Source organism: Triticum dicoccoides, chromosome 5A (assembly GCF_002162155.2).
Source record: "Triticum dicoccoides isolate Atlit2015 ecotype Zavitan chromosome 5A, WEW_v2.0, whole genome shotgun sequence".
Classification (NCBI taxonomy): Eukaryota; Viridiplantae; Streptophyta; class Magnoliopsida; order Poales; family Poaceae; genus Triticum; species Triticum dicoccoides.
In genome coordinates this window covers 514786131-514808054 of record NC_041388.1, presented here as the reverse complement: position 1 = coordinate 514808054, position 21924 = coordinate 514786131, and the positions used below count along the sequence as shown (strand labels likewise).

The window sequence follows — 21924 nt, the reverse complement described above, 5'->3', positions numbered from 1 at the left end:
CTTTGGTTTTAAATTTTCGTAATAACAACTAAAACTTGCATAAGGACTTGCTAGCCCTGTGGATAATTAATCAATAAACCGGGCCAGTGCTTCTCATGAATGTTGGTCCAAACTGGACGATGGCTGGCTAACCCGACGTCTGGCTCATCAGGTGTGCCCTGAGAACGAGATACGTGCGGTTCTTATCGGGACCGTCGGCACACTGGAAGGCCTTGCTGGTTTAGTTTTACCTTTGACGAGTGGTTTGTCCATCAGGATTTTTTATAGGCACCGTGTTATCATGGTGTATGGTTTTCCATTGTGGTAATTTATGATAGACTACAATGCCATCCTAGGGCATCATTCGTCTACATTAAGATGTCATCGTCCAGCTCTGGCCCCTCTCTAGAGAGGTCGACGGCAGCGCCTTCATCACTCCCTCCTTTCGAGCCCCAAACAAAAGTAGACCCTGGTGTTGGCCTTGCCATTTCGAGTTTCTCGAATATGGTACAAAAAAATAAGGGGAGAACCTCCGGGTTGTCTTAACATTTTCCTTTACCTAGCTATATCATGTTCCTAGACTAAACAAAAAAAACTGTATCATGCTCCAGCCTGATGATAGATCAAACCAACATGTATTAGAAAAACTGAAAACTCTCCTCGCAGAATAAACCAATCCTTGCTGAACACATCACATAATACAGGGCCACAAGGATGGCTCTTTCAAATACCTAAAGAAAATAAATAACTGTGTCGACTGTTTGTTTCAAGTAAAAAACATTAGTTATTTTTCTCCGACTGAAGGCGTCGAGGCCAATCGAGCAATTTCCTCATTGTATCATCGCTATGTAATCTGAAATTTTGCTTCTCGATAGCACTACCTCCTTCATCTTTATTCTGACCGTCTAGACTCTGCTTTGATGAGAAGTACACAGAATTGTGTCAATGATAAAACGAAAATTATTTATCATATATAAATTGTACTAGAAAGGTTCAATGTAGTCATGGAAATGCTAAGAGCACGGCTGAAACCCTACAAAGATGGTTGGCACAGCAGAAAAGAAACAACACTAAAATACTGCTTTATAATGATCAAAAAGTACAATCAAAGTTCCATACATATGAATTTAATTCTGTTATCAAGTTTCTAGTATATGCAACTAATTCATATAATTTACTTCGTCAAGAATGGGGAAATTTTCCTAAGAGAAGGCCAGAAGACTACATTGTGATATTTCCTGTAGAAATTAATAGAATTTATCTTATTATTTGAAAGGAAGGCAATCCAAACAAATTGGGAATTCTATCAGTCTGGTAAAACCAGAACCAGTGGTCCCAGAAGAAAATTAGACTACATATTATGATCAATGGACAAACTGCCCAAACAAGATTTTTTTCTAATAAACCCTTCCCTTAATTTGCTTCTTGTCAAAATGCTATATCTTCTATTTTTCATCCATACAGGTTGCTAGTTATTATAACAAGGTACGCATGATCCACGAACTACACATTTGCACTATTTGATTCATTTATTTAGAGAAAAAAATATTTCAGGCTGTTAATGGCAGAGGTGCAACTTTAAAATTAAAACCAGCTAGCATTTAATAGAAAGAAACAGCAGAATTATCCATCCAAGATTCTTTTATTAATGATATCAACAACAAAATAACTACATAGGACAAGGTTTGCTCCATTTTCAGTTAGCTAACTTCTCTAGCTCTAAATTGCAAATAACAAAGACGTAAGATGAATAGAGGACGTAAATTAATAGATATAAAATGTACCTTAGTTGCATGGAATTCAGCTAGTTGTGAAGCACCAAAATTATCTCTTGGCGCAAGAAAGGTTCGAGCCTTTTCATGATCAAAAGATGATTGTTTTGCAAATTCTTTGGCTGCTTTAAGTATTTCTGAAACACTTCTAAAGCTTGCCAAAAATCGCCTGCTGCTATCCTGTTTCAGAAAGTTGCTTCACTTGCAGAACATAACAAGATACAGGTGCAAACTGTAGTAGTTTCTGCTGCTATACCTCAACAGGATTGTAGATAGGATAAGCGCTCCGTGTGGCTGTTAAATTATCTAGATCCAGCATTTGCTTTCGCATAAGCGAAAAACTTTCAATCACTTTATCATTTGGTGTCAACAAGTGCAACTCCATCCATGACCTCAGCTCCAATCCAATATTTGAAAGATCGCGGGAGATGTCCCCAACAATCAAATTTCCAAATTCCACAGCGAAATTGTGTATGCGACGTGGATCCTTACATAAACTGGAACAGTTCCAGATCAAACAGATTGAGTTAAGTTAAATATAACTAAAACATATCAGTTAGAGAACCATTCTAAAACAACTGAACTAAACCTTAAAAAACATGGAAAATCGCTTGGTCCAACTTAACAGGGTGATTTAGGATCTCTTAGTGAAAATAAACACACTTAATTATCACGGCCTCAGGCAATCTTTCTCGGTGTTTGTGTTTCTCAGTTCTTACTGAAATTTCGAATTATTATTGCAAACAATGATATTTATGGACAAACAGAGGTGAAAGCTCACATGTAGGAATTAGAAATATAAATATTTATGAAATGGTTTAACAGTATATTAGGAATTCAATAACATACTATACTCAAACATCTCTAGAAAATCTCACACGTCTTTTAGAGTTATATATATACCCTCCCTCTTATAGCTTTCAAGTTCAACTTATGAACCATTCTCAAGGGAAGCTAAGCCCGGACCAAGCAGTGCTTCTATCCAACATGCGATGAAAAATCAGCATTCTAGGCTTTGCCGGTGCCGTGGTTCTTTGCCCCTCGGGATTCCTTTTTCTGTAGATAACACTTCTAACTATGTCTTACTGAATGGCAATGCGCTTGCCTTTTTCTCAAAAGTATAGTAACAATCAGCTGCACCTTGCCATATGCTTAACACTTAAAATATACAGGAGCAAGCAGAACTACACCCAAGAGTCCATTCCATAGAAGAGAACTTGACAGAACAAGAAATAAATTGAAAAGTCGAGGGAAAATATATAGTTAACTTACCTGTTCATAGAACAATAGGTGCTGTCTGAAGGGAGAGCTGTTTGTAGTGTAGAATCCATCTTGTTTTTACAACTAACAAGCTGAGAGACATCCATGTCAAGCTGTTTACACCAATTAAATAAATAATGTTATCAGATTAACAGGTTTCCATGACATGGGAGATATCCACATCAACAATTTATGTTTGCAGTACACAAGTTATAGAGTGAAAACTTGTGAGTTGAACATGGCAGAGAATGGGTCATGCAACACTGCAAGGCTCCTTTGGCAGAAATATAGGGACCTCCTATGTGTCGCGTTCTGCGACATACTGTCGAGCAAACGCACAGGGGAGTCTGACCTGGGCCGGCCCAGTAGTGCACTGTATCACGGCATGAAAAACAAAAAAGGGTAAATGCACACGCTTGCTCGGAATAGCCAACAGACCAAACAAACTTTGGTGACATTTAAGCAGCACACATCTTTAAGAACTGCCATCTCGTACGGACATTCTCTAGCTGGGTAAAACGCCACTGTAGGAGTACTGTAGCTAATACATTTTTTTAAATGAATATTTCTCAAACTTCGAAATGTTTTTTGAAAGCACGAACACTTTTTAAAAAATATGAAATGTTTCAAAAACTGAATGTTTTTCCGAAAACGCGAACATTTATTCGAAAATTTTGAACATTTTTTATGTTTTCGATTATTTTTTTGAATTTTTGAACATTTTTCAAAATTGCAAACATTATTTTGAAAGCGCGAGCATTTTTTTAGAAATACGAAAAAATTTCAAATCGCGAACATTATCTTGAAAAATATGAACATTTTTTGAAAATATGGCAATTTTCAACTTTACAAACATTTTGGAAACGCAAACATTTTTTCAAATTTGCGAACATTTTTTTGAAAACACTAACATTTTTTGAAAACCCCGAGCATATTTTGGAATTTGCGAACAATTTTGAATTCTAAGCATTTTTTTAAAATTTGCATTTTTAAAAAATAAACAGAAAAGGTAAATAAAATAAAAAAGAAGAAAGAAACAGAAAAGATAACAACAAAAACAAAAATAAAAAAAGAAACAGAAAGGAAAAAAACCTAAAAGAAAACAACTACCTGCACGTAATAGCTACGCTAACCACTAACGGGCCGGCTCAGATCGCGTCGCTCGCTTGTGAAGCTTGTGCGAAGCCTCGACAGCTTGACGCAACGTGCGTCATATAGGATTTTCCAGAAATATATCTTACTTCAAAGGATATCAGTAGCATACAATGCATTATCCAAAGATAGTACTGGGGGGACTGCAGGAGGCACAGAGCCACTCACATGGATATGCCAACTAATGGGAGTAGAAATGCTATTTAAGCATTGATATAAGCAGTTTTAGTCTGTTGGTCATACATAGCCCATATATGGATTTGAATAAAAAGCATGCGGCTTAAAGAAAGTGTTGTAGGTTTGGAAACTGCTTTTGGCTCCCAAGCACTGGAGGGGAAAAACGCATAACAGATAACCTCTCTCATGAACCAGGCTGTTCGTCTGTGGTTTGAGCTGTGTTAACTGCTATTCTCATCTATTTAAGGATGGCTTTCGACCTTCCCAAATGGGCAAGCCATGCTATTGATGAAATGGGCAGAGGTTTTCTTTGGAAAAAATGCCAATGGTGGCAATTTCCTTGTTTCTTGAGAACAGGTTCGCTGGCCGCTTCAATATGGTGGTTTGGGCATCCACAACTTGGAACATTAGGTTGTGCTCTACGCCCTCAGTGGCTATGGCTACAAGAAAACTGATGCCTCTCAACATTGGGCTGGTTTGCCTATTCAGGTACCACACAATGTTCATGCTTCATTCATTCAGTGTAGCAGTGGAAACTCTTTGGTAATGGGGAGAGTATCAACTTCTAGTCTCGTCGGTGGCTGCAGAGCAGAACAGTTACTGAATTGGCTCCTTATCTTATCAAGCTTATTCCTCGAAGACCAAGGAAGCATGGCCTGAATAATAGAAGATGGGTGGAAGATATCAGAGGGGCTCTCACTGTCCAGGTTATAGTGGAGTATCTACGGATTTGGGACTTGGTTGGTGGTCTGGTCCTTCAGCAAGACGTTCTTGATCAGCATAAATGGATACTTGTGCAGTCGGGCTCCTACACCAGTAAGTCTGCTTATAACGTGTATTTCCTCGGATCCATCAAGTTCGCTCCATGGAAGAGAATTTCGAAAAGTTGGGCTCCGCTGTGCTGTAAATTTTGCATATGGTGTGGTTTAAATAACCGGTGTTGGACCACTGATCCTCTTACTAAGCGTGGTTTACCACACCCAGCAGTCTGCCCTCTGTGATCAAGCTGCGGAAACAATTCAACACCTACTTGTCTTTTGTGTTTTTGCTTGGCGGGTCTGGTTGATAATTTTTCAGAAGCTGGGGCTGGTTGCAGCAACACCACAACCTCCAGCGGTCCGTTTTTCAAGCTGGTGCTGCCAAGTCCTGAAGGGCGTTCCTAAAGAACTGCGGAAGGGTTAGCCTGGGAGCTTTGGAAGCATCGGAATGATTGCGTCTTCAATGGCACCATTCCAAATGCTTATTTGATCCTTCAAACAGTGGCAAAACGAGAGTACCGTTTGGTGGAGCCCATGCGCCCAGGAATTTCTCCTTCGTCCCTTTGCCCCGGACTGGGTGTTTGGTTCAAGCCTCACCTTAGGCAGGATGTTTTTTGCCACACTAGGGTCCCACGTCACATACACTCAAAAGTGTGGCAAGATTCCCTTAAACTTGTCAACTTGTGGCTCTCATTTTATTAAACTAACCTTAGGCAAGTTTACCAAGAAATGTGTGGCAAAGTGTGGCATGTAAGGCTTAGAACCAAACGTCCCCTTAATCCATCGTTTGACATTCTGCTTATGTAATAGTCTATGTGTGGCTTGCAGTTTATCCTCATGGCCCTGTTCGGTTAAACCTCCTCCCAAGGGGGTTGAGGGGATTTGCAGGATTTTTTCTTGTAGGGGATTTAATCCCTCTCATTTCCCTTCAAATACACCTAAACTGAACAAGCCCTAAAGGGGGTGGGGGATTGTTTTGACCCTCCCTTTTGCACTCTTTTCTCTCTACTTAATGAAATGTGGCGCACCTCTCCTGTTTCGAGGAAAAAAACAAATTACAAGAAAAAAGAGAGAACATATGCAATATTGTAATATTATGTGTTAGTGTTATTTTTCATGGGAAGAAGTAGTTTTTGTGAGTTAGAAAACTAATTCGAAGCAGCACTGTTTACTATTACTATATTTAAGGTCATAATCTATCTTTCTTGTGTTCCATGCAGACCACAAATAATATATTTTTTGCAGATTCCTATGCTCACATGTACATGTGGGGATTTTTATGGAATTTTACAAAACTTTAAAAAATGCACTTGTCCATATTTTAAAAGGAAAGGCTCACTGAAGTTGTGAGCTAAACAAAATCCGTTTTATGTTACAACATGGGTATTACAACCCTTACATAAATCTGACAATCTATGAGATGGTACCTGTTCAAGTTGCGACAATACCACATCACCAAGTAGAATCCAGTTTGCACGCCTCCATATGCTAGGGAGGACCAATCCCCCATTTCTGATTGCTAGCAAAAAAAGCTCAGTCTGGGAAATGGATAATGTACTCAAGTTGGATGAGGCCATTCATGTAGCTAGAGCTCAACATATAAATTTTAGTGCGATAAAAGAAGAACAACTAAGCAAACAGTCGAATACATTTGTAATAACATCTATCAATTAGTGCTCAATTGCTCAAACAACTGATAAGGTAATACAATTCTGCTTTGCTTCTTGTACCAAGGCCACCCAACCCAACCATTCTAGCTTGCCACTGCCCACATAAAATGGCTACCCCCTTTACCAAGGGACAAGGCTGATCAGCTAAGGTTTACAAAACTGGAAGGGATAATTTAGTGCACTGTGCAAAGTGATAATTGATTCAAATATCTCCAACAACTAGGCATTCTGGTATACCCACAAATATTTAGGAGAATCCAAATAGGCATGTGGGTTTCATAAAAAACTGCTAGGAAGTAGCTAGGTAGCAAAATTTTCTACGCCAACATATAAATTGCCTTGCTATGTGCATGTTGTAACCACTTCAGTTATGGCAGTATGTAAAATTATCTGAGTATACCTTTCTAGATATGGATCACTAAAAAATGGAATTAATGACTAAGTTGAAATATAAAATAAAAAGTAAGTCACAAATTCTGTAGCAATGGATTTTTTATAGAAAAAAACAACATGGTCATGGCAATAACAGGCTGTGTGCATGAGTAAACCTGGAGTTCTTTTGTTTGAGAAATAACTTGATCAATGGAATCATGACACCATGATTGGAGGACTGTTAGCAGTTGAACATAATGACTTATCACTCTATCCAGTCTCTTGGCTGGCCCTCCAACTATATCAATGAGTGTGTCAATAATATTAGTCCTTAGATCTTTATTATCCCTCCACTGAAATCTTCCTTCTTCAATGTCCTTTTTAATCCTTTCAAGACCATGTAATATTTCATCTCGGGCATAAGAAGAAATAAAACCCTGCAAAGTTACAGGGTATGAACGAATCATAATTAAATTACTACAAAAAATAGTGGAATCACAGAAAATGAATTATAAGGCTTCAGAACAATGCAAAAGGAACCTTTAAGAATAAGGGCATTCAGATGGCTTTGGTATTATGGCGGCGTTGTGTAGACACTTAATAAATCATTAAATATCTCTACTTATACAGTAGCTTTAAGTAACTACAGTGAGAGTCTAGCATATACTACTCAAGTAAACTGCAAGAAAGGCCAAATTTGGGCTGAACATGTATGAATAGGGAAGTACAGACAACACAAAATGCGGCCCTTTAGCATTTCTAATTATAACAGCATTAGAATGCGGTCCTTTTGCATTTCTAATTATACCAGCATGAGATATCAGAGAGAGACAGAGAGACAGATAGACAGAGAGAGAACCTCCTTCATAAGCATATTGGCATTCTCTTTAGTGGCAATTAAGACGTATTTGTAGTTCTCATTCTCTGAGAAAATGTACTCTAACAGCCCATCTGCAAAATCTCTAGCACACTTCTGAAGAGCCTTCGTCGGACGCTTCTTAACCTGGTCTGCAACGACTAGCTTCTTTCTCTCCAACTTGAAATTTATGAAACAGTTCTAGTTAGCTTTATTAGTCTGATAAAACAACTCTAAAGTTTTCAGCAATCTAATAGCAAGACAGGTACAAGATTTATTTGACTCAACAGAAGAGAATAATGTTAATAATAACATTCATGTTCCCATGATATATGATTGATGTTAGTAATAAACACAAAGAATGACATTAAAAATTCACAATGTCATCAAAATACACACAATCGTCACAAGCACATATTGATCAACATGGGAGGCTATAGATAATCAACTCATGGTTGGGGTAGGCTAGAGCTAAAACCCATCAGATCTCAAAACCAATTCATGGTTTTTTAGAGAGAAACCAACTCACAGTTCTGGCACATGGATAGCTAACTTCCACGCACCCTTGTCCATGGCTAGTTCTTTGGTGATATTCCAGTCCTTCAGATCTCTCTTTATGGACTCCTGTCATGTCTACCACGACCTCTCTTGACATTATCCGCACACTTTAGCCTCCGCTATGCAATGGAGCTTCTGGAAGCATGCGCTGAATATGCCCAAACCATCTCAGACACTGTTGGACAAGCTTATCTTCAATCGGTGCTACCCCAACTCTATCCCGAATATCATCATTCCAGACCGATTCCTTCCTTGTGTGGCCACACATCCATCTCAACATGCGCATCTCCGCTATACCTAGCTACTGATCATGTCGCCTTTTAGTCGGCCAACACTTGGCACCATACAACATTGCAGGTCGAATCGTCGTCCTATAGAACCCGCCTTTTAGCTTTTGTGGCACTCTCTTGTCACAGAGAACACCGGAAGCTTGGTGCAACTTCATCCATCCAGCTTTGATTCGATGGCTCACATCTTCATTGGTTCACCATCCTTTTGCAGCATTGACCCCACATATCGAAAGGTGTCCTTCTGAGGTATCATCTGCCCATGAAGGCTAACCTCCTCCTCATTCCTAGTAGTACTGAAATTGCACCTCATGTACTCGGTTTTAGTTCTACTAAGCCTAAAACCTTCCGATTCCAAGGTTTGTCTCCATAGCTCTAACTTACGTTAACCCCCGTCCGACTATCATCGACTAGCACCACATCATCCGCAAAGAGCATACACCATGGGCTATCTCGTATATCCATTGTGACCTCATCCATCACCAAAGCAAAAAAGACAAGGGCTCAAAGCCGACCCTTGGTGCAGTCCATTTTGATTGGGAGTCACCAGTGTTGCCATCACTTGTTCGAACACCTGTCACAACATTATCATACATGTCCTTGATAAGGATGGTGTACTTTGTTGCGACTTTGTGTTTCTCCAAGGCCCGCCACATGGCATTCCGCAGTATCTTATCGTAGGCCTTCTTCAAGTCAATGGACACCATAAGTAGGTCCTTCTTTTGCTCCCTATATCTCTCCATAAGTTGTCGCGTCAAGAAGACGACCTCCCAGGCATGAAACCAAACTGATTTTGGTCACAATTGTCATTCTTAAGCGGTGCTCAATGACTCTCTCTCTCTCTCTCTCATAGCTTCATTGTATGGCTCATTAGCTTAATTCCACGGTAATTAGTACAACTTCGAACATCCCCCCTTGTTCTTGAAGATTGGTACTAATATACTCCGCCTCCATTCTTCTAGCATCTTGTTTGCCCGAAAAATGAGGTTGAAAAGCTTAGTTAGCCATACTATCACTATGTCATCGAGGCCTCTCCACACCTCAATGGGGATACAATCAGAACCTAGCGCCTTGCCTCCTATCATCCTTTGAAAGCCTAGCTGAACTCAACTCCTAGATTCGCCGCACAAAACACATGTTGGTATCATCAAAGGAGTCGTCCAGTTCAATGGTAGAGATCTCATTCTCTCCATTGAACAGCTTGGTACTCCCGCCATCTATACTTAATCTCCTAGTCCTTCACCAAGGGTTGATCTGCTCCATTCTTGATGCATTTGACTTGGTCAACATCCCTAGTCTCCCTCTCTCAGGTCTTGGACATCTAATAGATGTCCTTTTCACCTTCCTTCATGTCTAAGCGCCGGTAGAGGTCCTCATACGCCCGACCCCTTGCTTCACTCACAGCTCACTTTGCGACCTTCTTTGCCACTTTGTACTTCTTTATGTTGTTTGCACTCCTATCCAGGTGTGTGTGTCTCAAACAATCTTTCTTCTCCTTAATAGCCTTCTGGACATTATCTTTCCAGCACCAGGTATCTTTAACTTCGCGGTTGCTTCCCCTGGACACTCCAAACTCCTCTAAAGCCACCTTATGAATGGAAGTTGTCATTTTCATCCACATATTGCCTGCATCACCTCTTTCCTCCCAAGGGCCCTCCTTAATGATCCTCTCCTTGAAAGCCTCAACTGCCTCCCACTTGACTTCCACCACTTCGTTCTAGCGACTTTGCCGCGCTTATCCCGCTGGACACGAATCCGAAAGTGGAAGACAGCCACCAAAAGCTTATGCTAAGGGACAACACTCTCTCCAAGTATCACCTTACAATCTAGGCAAGCACTACTAAAAGTCACTAGATGCAATTCTCTCTTTTAAAAGAGGGTGTATTTGTCGAACACATGCAAAAAAACACGTAGTGATTTGACCTTGGAATACAAAAACCTACAAAAAACTAGACTAATATCCTTAGTGTTAGTAGAAGGCAGCAGTTCAAAGAGGCATGACCAACGCAACAACACAACCAGTTAAACAATTAGTTACAGGGACTCCCATAGACACTTTTTTCATCGCTGCACATTCAAGTGCTCCCACAGTGATGTTTTCAAGATTGTGGATTCTTCAAGACAAAGTTAGATTATTATGGCAAAGATCCTCTCGCCACACATACACACAACATTATCTACTTTTGTATGCAATGAACTATTGTTCTAAGAACAACTAAGCTTGATCGTTATCCTTGCCATTGTCGCAAAATTACATACCCTGCATAACTTCTTGTGCATATAAACGAGTCATACTTGAACATAAATTATGCTCCAAATGTCCCTATCCGTGTTGTATACAAGTGAACTAACATATAGCCCCTTCATATAATCAAGTATTGGCTACTCCATAGACGTATGTATCTAACTGAGTAGACTCCTACTTTATACTTATCGATGTCTGCCACACATTTCAGAGCAACAATCACTCTACCTTTTTTACTTTGGAGCAAAATTGAGCATAACTTTGCAAATTCAGCGCAAACTATAAGATACAAGAAAAGACACTGAGATGTATAAGAAGTACCATTGGATAACGAAGCCGCTCCCTGTTGAGAAGGTCGATGTGCATGGCTGGACCAGGTTGGCAAATAAAATCTGTGGGCCTCTGTGATGGTTGTGCATCATATCGATAATCATCATTTGGCTGCATCCACTCAGTTGCCTTCAAGACAATGTTATAACTATATTTAGTAATCTATTTTGCCGCATTGATTATTAACTAAATAATCCCTGAAATTGTAGTGGAAAAGGCTATATACATGGTGCAATATACATAGCATGAAAATTGTTCAAAATTTCGGAACCCTAGCTCAAACCATCCAAAGCTTCTGCAATTCATACAATATTAACTCCTCTGTCCAATTAACTCCCCAAATTTCACCATCTTGCCTAGACGTCCCTCAAATTCCAGAACATAGTAAATAAAAGGCGGCGCTACTCTTTACCTTGGCCTTGAGCTTCCCATGCCTTGGGTCGCTGCCCGTGCTCCAGACCATGGACGGGAGTGGGGCAGCGCTGCTCCGCGGCGCAGGGTGATCGAAGAAGCTGCTGCTTCGAGGGTTCTGGCCGGAGGAGAGAATAAGACACTATAAACATGCCGGACCCGTAAAAAAAATTAAGAGGCGCGGAAAACATCCCTGTTGAAACCGTAAAAATAAGGATTTCAGAGCCAAACCGAAGGGGCCCTATATACTCGAGAGACCGTTGGCGGGAGTCTAACTGCCATCGAAACCTTCATGGCTCGCTCCCGTCCGCTCGTCCCCGACGCCGGCCGCCCGCCCCGGCAGCCGCGCTCGCCCGTGGCTGGTCCCTGGATGCCGGCCGCGCGCCCGCCGGCCGTCCGCTCCGGCCGCCGCGCTCGCCCGCCATCCCTCCGCCCCGGCCGTCGCGCTCGCCCGCGGGCCCTCGGCCCTGGCCGCTGCACTCGCCCGTGGCTCCGCTAGCTCGATGCCCCGGTCATTCGATCCGCCCGTGCCGCCCCGGCCGCTCTGGCCTCCGCCCGCGCCGCGGCCGCCCTGCGTCTTCATCGTCCGCATGTCGGTCGGCGGTCGATTTCAAATTGGCGTGAGGAAGAGGAAGAGGTATATTCAGAGAATATTCTTTTTTACGGGTTGATTATACGGGGTCTGTTCGGCCGACGTCTGCGCCAGCCCTTAAAACCGGTTTTTCCGTGAACTGTAAAAGTAATATAAGGGTCTGTGATATAAGGGGTCTGCTAGAGATGCTCTAAGACGGTTTGTAGTTGAGGCGAAATGAGCGTGGGTTTCTCTGGTTTTGTTTTTCTTTTCTTTTTTCTTTCTCATTTTTTTTCATTTTTCATGTTTTGGTTTATTTAGCTTTTTGGTTTTCTTCTCCATTTTTTGTTTGGTTTTTCTTTTTCTTCTTTATTTTTTGTTTTTGTTTTTTCTTATGTTTGTTCTCGTTTTCACTCTATATTTTTGTATATGTAAAAAAAAAATTAAATAAGTGATCAACTTTTTTGAACACGCATTCAACATTGTCCGAACGCTTATTCAACATTTTTCAAATACTTTTTCAACATTTTAATACATATTCAATATTTTTAAATATTCGTATTTTTCAAATACTCGTTCAATACTCTTTAATATTTTTTTTGCGGGTAATATTCTTTAATCTACTACCTCTATAAAAATACGAGAGGGCGGAGAACCAAATTATCTACACCGTGCAATAAAAGTAATCCAAAGATCCATAGCCCTCCCATGTTTAACACCAACCATGTTTTACTGTCAACCGAACTCCTCTGCCCATGGAAAAAATTGTGCCCACTTATCCTGCCCGCTCCATGCCCACGATCGCTCCACGATCTCTAACCGGAACTCACACACGCACGTATTCCGTCCACCTCCTCCCCAACCTCTGCAGCGGCGGGCTTCTTCTTCCCTTCTGCTGCGCGGCGGTGATGCGGTCGAACTCGTCGGAAAGCTTCCTGACGCGCTTCCACCGCCGCTCCATGGCCTCCGCCCTGATGCATCATCCGCGCCCAGCCGCCGCCTCGCGTTCCTCCGTGCCCGGCCGTCGCCGACGAGGCGGAGGAGCCAGGCGAAGGGGAAGTCCCTCCAGGGTCGGCGTAGTAGGCGAGCGCCGCGTAGGCGTCGGTGGCGCTGATGAGGACATGGACGAGGGAGGTGGAGAGGACGACCCCCGGCCGTACCCATGCCGCCCGCGGAAGGCCTTGGTGAGCGCGACGGGGAGGAAGACACAGACGTCTTCAGCCGCATCGTCGCAGCCACGTCGTGGCAGGTGGCTCCCTACCTGTGCGCTCTCCCCCGCTCCGGCGCCGCAATCAAGCCCGAATCAGCGCCTTCCTTCGTCGTCGATCTGCGGCCCCTTAACACGCGTGGTCTGCCCGACGCGCCGCCTCCGCATGCTACACTGGTATGTGTCCGACAGGCCCAGACGAATTTCTGAATTTATCTACGTGATTGGTTCATAGTAATATTCTGCTTCGTCCATGTTGGAATGACAGTTTATTGTATAGTTCTTCCCGTGTTCAATACCGATGGCTGCTACTATCTCTTTTTTGTTTTGCGAAAGGACCTCAGCAATTGAACGTACACCCACAGATACAAGGCACCCCACACAGTGTGAATGATTGCTAAAGTTCTAAGTTATCCAAGGCGTTTGGTTTTTTCTGTACATGGTTCAAAACAAAGAATGTACTGACATATAATTGCAAAACTTACATCACTGAATGGTATAAAAAACAAATATGCAATGCATAGGAACACTGATGTGGGTTTTAGATATGGAGTAAGCAGATCCCCTGAAAGAATCACTTTTCTGGACAATGCAATTTTCTCACATTATACCAATAGAAGGAAGAGAGTTAAACACATCAACACATATCTTTTGGGAATATCGTTATGCTATGTCCAGTGATATGTCATGTCTACATATATAAAAGGTTAAAAGTGAAAAATATCTAGCAAAAGAAACCATGCCCAGGGGCTACATAGATTTTGGCCAAATATATTTTGAAGAACTGAGTTGGAATACTAGGGAGAGCAGGCCCGGGACATTGTTCTTTACAGTTGATTTTCTTCATCAAATTTGGTAGCCCCGAGACGCACCACGAGTAGGCACAAGGAGGCGGACAGGGGCAGTTCATTTACTATGTGTTAGTTGTTAAATATATGTCCAAATGTTGATACTCCTACTTACACGCCGTATGATTTTTTTGAAATGCTTTATATGTTAAATGAACCGTGGCGATGTTTTTGTTTAGTTGCCTCTGATGTACATGCTTTTATTTTCTCTTTTTCTCATAATCCCTAGATTTAGGACAACATATGGGTGAATGATCTATAGGATTTAATAGTCCGTGCTCCCTTGCTGTCCATCTGCAACTCAAGCTCGTGCTCTACTAGAGCGAGGTTGCGGTCGTACGAGGACATTATCAAGAAGATCTTCGATAGGTGCAGCTGACTGATTGATGTTGGTGTTTGGATGGCTTGTAGGTCGAGTCCTTCTCGGTTTTCTACTGCTATACCTCGCATCAAGAAGATCTTTGATGGGTTTCATAATCGTAAGCTCAAATGTCATTATACAAATTGATTGCTATTACCATGCATGTGAATGTTTTGTTTGAAGTAAGTCAAACTCTGTTTGTCATGTGACGCTTCCAAATTGAATAAGTAGAAGTGCACATCTGATGTATATCTTGAATTAATGGTTTTAGAAATAATGAGTTATTTTTATGAACACGATGGGCAAACACATTTTCTTTATTTATTGATCCAGAGAGAGGTTAACTTCCACTTTTACTGTCATTAACCTTTATTGCAATCCTGATAAGCACATGGTAAATTCTCTACTAAGTGTATATTTCTTGCATGTTATAAGCCCTCGGATCAATGCTGATGCTCAGTTTTTCTTTATTTGATGATGCATGCAGAGAGAGGTTAACTTCCATTCTTACTGTCATTAACCTTTATTGCAATCCTGATAAGCACATTGTGAATTATGTACTAAGTGTATAGTTCTTGCATGTTATAAGCTCTCGGATCAATGATGGTGCTCAATTTTCTTTATTTGATGATCCAGAGAGAGGTTAACTTTCATTTTTACTGTCATTAACCTTTATTGCAATCCTGATAAGCACATGGTGAATTCTGTACTAAGTGTATAGTTCTGTACTAAGTGGAAAGATTTGTAGTTTCCCTGGCATGTTTAACACCTGTAGTTATTTCCCTTATTTAAATGTAGATGAAAAATAATTATTCAGATGCATCTATTCTCTGTTTGAACCAGGGGAATGTTCTAAGCTAGCTTTGTTTCTGGCCATATTGTTGTTTCTAATAGCTATCTGGATGTGGGAACATATCAAGTGGTATGGAAGATTAGGTCGTCCCGTGATGCGGGCTCCCGCGAGCCGTTGGATCTGAGATTAAGAGGGATTGAAGGGAGACAAGGGCGGTTTGATATGCCTTTTTCGAAGCCGATGCTGGATATACCTTTACAGCGGATGAAGATGATCCAGCTGGGTCATGTAAATTTTTGATACATCTGCTTCATATGTGAATTTCTTATTAATTTTTGCATGGGTTAGTTTGCTGCAAAAGGTTGTATTTTGAATTGAACTACGAATTTTGTTTTTGGTTCATGTTGTGGGCACGACGATGAATGGATGTAAATCCTTTGGAAAACCAGACAACAGTTAGATATGAAGCATATCCATCTTATTACTACTTGACATGTAAAACTTGTGTACAAGAAAAATCTTTGGAAACTCAGGCGACAGTTAGCTATGAAGCATATCCATCTTATTACAGCATGCTTACGGTGGTATTTCCCTGGGTACAGTTTTGATGCTTCATCAGGATACAAAGACGCATCAGCATGCACTAGATATGTCATCTTTGCCATGCCAGGCACGCATATGCATGTGAATTTCATGTGCATGCTTACTAGTACTTACTAGTAATTGTGCCCGTGCGTTGCAACGGGAGAAACAAAATGATTTTGCAATGGGAGGAGAAAGCACTTGATTTTACAGTTTCATATATTCTTTGTTTAGTACTTTAGTTACCCCTCTTTCGTGTACGGAGCCCAATGCCAGTGTAGGAGGCCGGAGAGGCTTGCCGCAAGCCCACACCTGACACGACCAAACCTACCCCTAGCAACGCCGATCCATCGTAGCCTCTCGCCTGGCAACGCCAAGATGCCGCCTTGTGGTGTAACTGTGGATTGGTATCTGCTTGTTACTTTAATTAGTGAAACCAAGTATGCAATGTTGTCAACTTGTTGACGACTTGAGTTCTAGGTGTTTGACATGAACTCGTCATGCCTTGTGTGATGCTCCTGTCTGAAAATATTCAGTTTTATCGTCATGAAAGATTATTTTTCTTTATAAACTGCATTCAGCACAAGACTACCAATAATTACAAGGTGTTTCATCCATACTGTACAGAACAGGGGATCTAGTGAAATCAATTGGGCAAAGTACGAAGTACTTTTACGAATTAAAAGCTGCGCTTATATGGACTATGTGAATGTATTAGGAGAATAAAGATTTTGACAATGAACTATGGAGAAAAACAATTATGTCAAAACAACATTTTTTCCGCTAGATCCATAACAGTAGAAAAACATCCCATTGATTGTATCATTACTTCACAATGAGCTAACTGGGAAGTAGTATTACTTTAGAAGTACATATATTCATAGACATAAGAAAATAGTGGACTGATACCCACACACCTAATAATTTCCTGCACTTCAGTGTGGCATTTGCAAGATATTCAGCAGAAAGGACCATAAAGAGAACTTAGGGAAAAAGAAAATAGTATTCAGATTCAGATTGTCAAGGAAGAAAGGAAGACATAAACATTTAATGACGATGCAATTTCTTGGTAGAAAGCAGGCACCTCCGCTTTGATCCTAGATGATTTCATCGTCAAAATGCATTCAATCCCACTTCACAATCACTATAAGCTGAGCTTGACATGCAAACATATATTGATCCAGTTCCTAGTAGTTGTTTGTTTTGGTAAGATCTTCCTAATCTGGCTTTAACCACCAATATTTTACTTGAATATATTTACTGAAATGTCATAAAACTATATACATGTTGAAGACAAAAGTTCGTATAGGATTTTTAAGTATCCAATCTTAATATCTTTATAGGTATACTGTGTAGGTCAAATTTGTAAGTTTTTGTCTCCAAAATTATAGTTTTACTGAGGTCTAAAAATTCCATTAGTAGTTCGATTATGTTACAGTAAGTAGGAGGGTGCCTATGAGTTCCATAACCATTTTTGGGAAAACATGCTATATTTACAATGTATGTGTTCGGCCTTGAGAGCGGTGTTTCTGCTTCTCAGGCTCAGATGAGCCCGGGCAAAAAGAAAAAGAAAAAAATAAAAAACATCTGATTTTTTTGGAAGCAAGATGCTCATGTGCGTGATATTTGTGCAAAAATTGGTGGAGTTTGGACATTCGAGGAGCGCGCGACAACAAAGACAAATTCGGCTATGTGAGAAAGATTACTGTTCAAGCACTATTTGGACCGATTTTCTCTTTTTTGCCATGAGCTCCTAGATGTCCAAACGGGATGAAATTTTGCACCGACATCACGCATGCGAACATCTTTCATACAAGAAAAAACAGTTTATTTTGAATTTTCCTAGCATTTTTTTTTTGAATTTACTATAACTCGGGAGCAGATGAGCCCGAGCACCGAGTTGAATTTTCGTTTGGCCTCATTTTAATTTAGCATACATATGAGAAAAGGCTAATAAGATTGCTGGAGTTGTGGTTATAAAACTGATTATAAAACTGCATCCAGCACAAGACTATTTTTTTTTGCAAGATGTTTCAGTGCACCTTTTCATCCATACTGTACAAACAGGAGCTTTACTAAAATCAATTGGCTAAAGTACATCTGCACTTTATAAAAAGGACAGTATGACTATATTAGGAGAATAAAAATGTAGACACTGAACTATGGAGAAAAACAATCATGACTAAATATCAAGAACTATTTGTGTGGACAAATACGGTGGAATCCTGTACAGCAAACCAAGTTTGACTCAAATCAAGTGCTTGGATGTCGGAAAATCTTGGTTCTTGATATTTAGTGCAGCACAGGAGCTTTACTAAGGCTAGCCATAGTGGGGGAACTTAGGTAGTAACTTAACACATCCCAAGACAATTTTGTTTATGTGGCAAGTATTTAATGAAGAGAGAGGTGCTTGGAGTAACATAGGGCCTGTTTGGTTTCAATAAGTCACCCGACTTATAAGTCAGGTGACTTAAAACTAGTGACTTATAAGTCACGCCTGTTTGGTTATCACCTGACTTATAAGTCACCTGACACACCTTTCCACACCAATCAACATCATGCAGGTGGTGGGACCCACGCAAAAGGAGGTGACTTATAAGTTTTAAGTTGGGGTGCAGCAACTTATGACTTATAAGTTGGGGTGACTTATAAGTCGGGTCTGTTTGGCAAAATAAGTCACTTTTTTCACTTTTCGACTTATAAGTTGGTGACTTATTTGGAACCAAACAGGCCCATAATATGTTACTGTAACATAGCGCTTCCCGAGGCAAAATGAGTCTATAAGGCAATAAATGAAACAAACTATGATACTACTACTAGGATACTTTGCACTATGGAAGTACTAACTTAGACTAGTGTCATATGCATGACACTAGTCTAAGTTACTCCCTACTATGACCAGCCTAAAACCAAGTTTGACTCGAATCAAGTGCAGCACGGGGCACGGGCTGCGAGGAGGGAAAAAAGAAGATGGATGGCGACAACTATGGCTCGGGTCGCCCTCACAAGAGCAGCACATTTCCAAATAATTTATTTATATTAAGCATTACTTGATTTGAGCGCATTTTCAAATTTCTCATTGGCCTGTATCATCGCACTTGCGGATTTGAAAAGTGACTGATAAATCGAGTATACTCTCCTTTTAGTGCATCCTATAAAATTTTATCAAATTCATGGGACACTATGCATGTAGTATCTATATCTATACCAATATAAAAAGACCCAGAGGGGCAAATCCAATTAATCTCGACCATCAAATCATGTCAATCCAACGACCAAAACTGCTTCAATGTCAAGCGCTCAACACGTTTAGCGTGCAGTTAATTTCATGTCAAATATAGTGCTAATCACATAATAACACGCAAATAATATCCTACTTAATATCCGCATGCAATTAATATGTACTTCCAAATACGTGCAATGCACGTACACATTGACTAGTGTGCAGAAATGATACTTATTTTGCTTTGTAGCATGGCAATTTCTCTCTTAATTCTGCTCTTTTGATCAACAGGGTTGTTGCAGCATGGAACTTCATTATTACATTTGAGAAAAACGTTATACCAACTACGATATACACATTATTCCACTCAACACAAATTGAGGAAAAATAACTCATTCTACTTCTTAACAAGCAAGGGCCCTACATTATCACCCGTTGCTTTGTTGTGCTTCACATGGCTTCCATCACACAGTGGAAATGTTCCCGATCTCCAGCACCTTGTGGCAAACACATGAATCAAAGTCAGTAATCATTCATTTAGAGGAAAATGAGTAATAGTTGGAACTTCAAAATGGTAAGCAAATCAAGTATTTCAAAGGAAGACGAACTCTGTAATGCAGGCATCAACAGCATAAAGACCATCAATTGGCTGGTCCCCGCAGTTTGGATCAATAAACACTATTAATAATTTGTTTGAAGTACTCCCTCCCTAAAGAAATATAAAAGCGTTTAGACCACTAGTGATCTAAACGCTCTTGTTTTTCTTTAGGGAGGGAGTATCAACGAACTGGGATTCAGCTTGCAAATTCTAGTATAGTTCAGCAGATATAGTTATAAGAGTGCAGTTGTTTTGGATGAAGTAATAACGGGTAATTCATCGGAACATTTTTTTCTTATGAAATGCAACAGTGTTGCATTATGCTTGCATTAAGAAGGTTAACCAACAGCAACAGAGTACAGTTAAACTTAAATTGGCTCTCATCAGGAGAGCAACAGTATCAGGATTACAACTCAGCTACTGTAAATATAACAGTGCACAAAACAATCATGAAGATTTATGTATTCTCTTTACTTAGTTTCTACCGTTGGCCATTCTAAGGCTTAAAATTTGCTGATCATAGGATCAATTCAGTTACTGAAGGTAAAAAAACTCAGTGTAGCAGTCTAAATTTTGCTTCGCACGCCAACTTGGGATACCGTAGGCGATCAACCAAGCCCATTTATTAAATTTATTGTTCTTGCAGAGTCCACTCAAACCTTTAACCAACTAAATTTAGATTAGAGACAGTTGCCCGTAGCAGTACAAATCTTCCTCTTACAACAAATCAAATTACCATTCGATTTACCCATGTAAATTATTTGTTGCAGGTTCCTGTCAAGGTTGTAGTTAGCTAAATTAAAACTGGAGATGGAAAAATGCCATCAAAACAGTACAATCAGAAAAGTTGCCATCTGTCTGGACCCGGATTGCATTAAGAACCAGCAAGTTCTTGTTCTATGCAGAGGCCGGGTGATCCTCCTCTAAATAAAAAAGCAAGTACTTGTTCTGCAGAACATCCTTGAAAAAGAACCACAGTTCTTTATCCTCTTGGATATCTCAAAAGGTTTTTCCTCTTCGATAATAATCGCTTGTTTAATGAAGTCAGAACATTGTCTCGACATGATTTATTTGCGCAGTCCAACTACACACTGCATATGTACTATGTTAATGGTGAGTGAAATGGCATGCCCTGCAAATCTCGTCCTGCAACGTGTACGCGGGTGACTAAAATGGCTTCTTGCACCACCAAACATAAACATGTACTAGTAATCAGAAGTAAATAGCAGGATGGGGAAAGGGAACTGGTACCGGCAGTACGGGGTGAGCGGCTTGGAGAGCTCCCCGGCCAGGACGGTGTCGACCACCTTGGCCTCCTCCTTCCGGATGGCCGGGTTTATCCCGGTCCCAGCAGCGGCGGTGTCTGCCTCCGCACGCACCGCCACCGTGCCGCGTCGGGCCCGGCCGCGGCCAAGGCCTGGCGCCGGCGCCGGCGCGGCAAGCGGGAAGGCGAGACGGCACGAGGTGGCAGCGGCCGCGCAGAACAGGGTCGCCATGGATGGTTCTTGGTGGCTGCGGCCGGCGGTGTTTCTTGGTTGGTCGGATTGGTTTGGTGGGGGTTGTGGATGTATGGATCGTCTGTGTGCTTGAGTAGGCGTGGCCGTGTGGGGGAGGATTTGGGGTGTGTGGCGAGCACACGCCGCTAGCTGACCGGCCCCGTCGGCCGATCCTTCCAGCGAAGCGTCGTCCCACCCCGGATCGCTCGCCACGCGTCTTGTACGAGAACTATATCTCGCCTAACGCGAGACTAGCTTCTGGATCGCCCGAAGCTTTCAGGTGGCCGTACAATCTTGGGTCGACCCATTTCTTAGCACTCGTTCACGTTTTGTTCGCTCGCTCTCGGGCGCCCCTAAGGGGAATCCTATACGAATTCTAAAAATGTTAATCGAATTCAATATTTTGTTCATCGGATTT

The 21924-nt window shown here is 41.1% G+C and overlaps 3 protein-coding genes across 4 annotated transcripts; 1 reads left to right on the top strand and 2 right to left on the bottom strand.

Annotated features, from left to right (window-relative positions):
* Positions 1-508: 508 nt before the first annotated feature.
* On the bottom strand, positions 509-12419 carry LOC119299828 (argininosuccinate lyase, chloroplastic-like). Its single transcript, XM_037576967.1, has 11 exons — positions 12129-12419; positions 11829-11969; positions 11408-11545; positions 9226-9312; positions 8000-8176; positions 7317-7577; positions 6526-6636; positions 3024-3124; positions 2008-2248; positions 1764-1931; positions 509-891 (listed from the first exon to the last, which is right to left on the bottom strand). Exons 1-11 carry the CDS (start codon positions 12417-12419, stop codon positions 760-762), a joined length of 1848 nt encoding a protein of 615 aa, XP_037432864.1. The 3' UTR covers positions 509-759.
* A 1040-nt stretch (positions 12420-13459) lies between these two features.
* On the top strand, positions 13460-16077 carry LOC119297689. Of its 2 annotated transcripts, none has more exons than XM_037575378.1 (3): positions 13460-13782; positions 14865-14932; positions 15709-16077. In XM_037575378.1, the coding sequence occupies exons 1-2, from the start codon at positions 13561-13563 to the stop codon at positions 14916-14918; spliced, it is 276 nt and encodes a 91-aa protein (XP_037431275.1). In that variant the 5' UTR covers positions 13460-13560; the 3' UTR covers positions 14919-14932; positions 15709-16077. The 2 variants fall into 2 exon arrangements, with proteins under 2 accessions (XP_037431275.1, XP_037431274.1); XM_037575377.1 differs by having other exon boundaries at positions 15658-16077.
* A 3545-nt stretch (positions 16078-19622) lies between these two features.
* On the bottom strand, positions 19623-21602 carry LOC119302461 (CDGSH iron-sulfur domain-containing protein NEET-like). Its single transcript, XM_037579496.1, has 2 exons — positions 21262-21602; positions 19623-19909 (listed from the first exon to the last, which is right to left on the bottom strand). The coding sequence occupies exons 1-2, from the start codon at positions 21504-21506 to the stop codon at positions 19810-19812; spliced, it is 345 nt and encodes a 114-aa protein (XP_037435393.1). The 5' UTR covers positions 21507-21602; the 3' UTR covers positions 19623-19809.
* Positions 21603-21924: the final 322 nt, after the last annotated feature.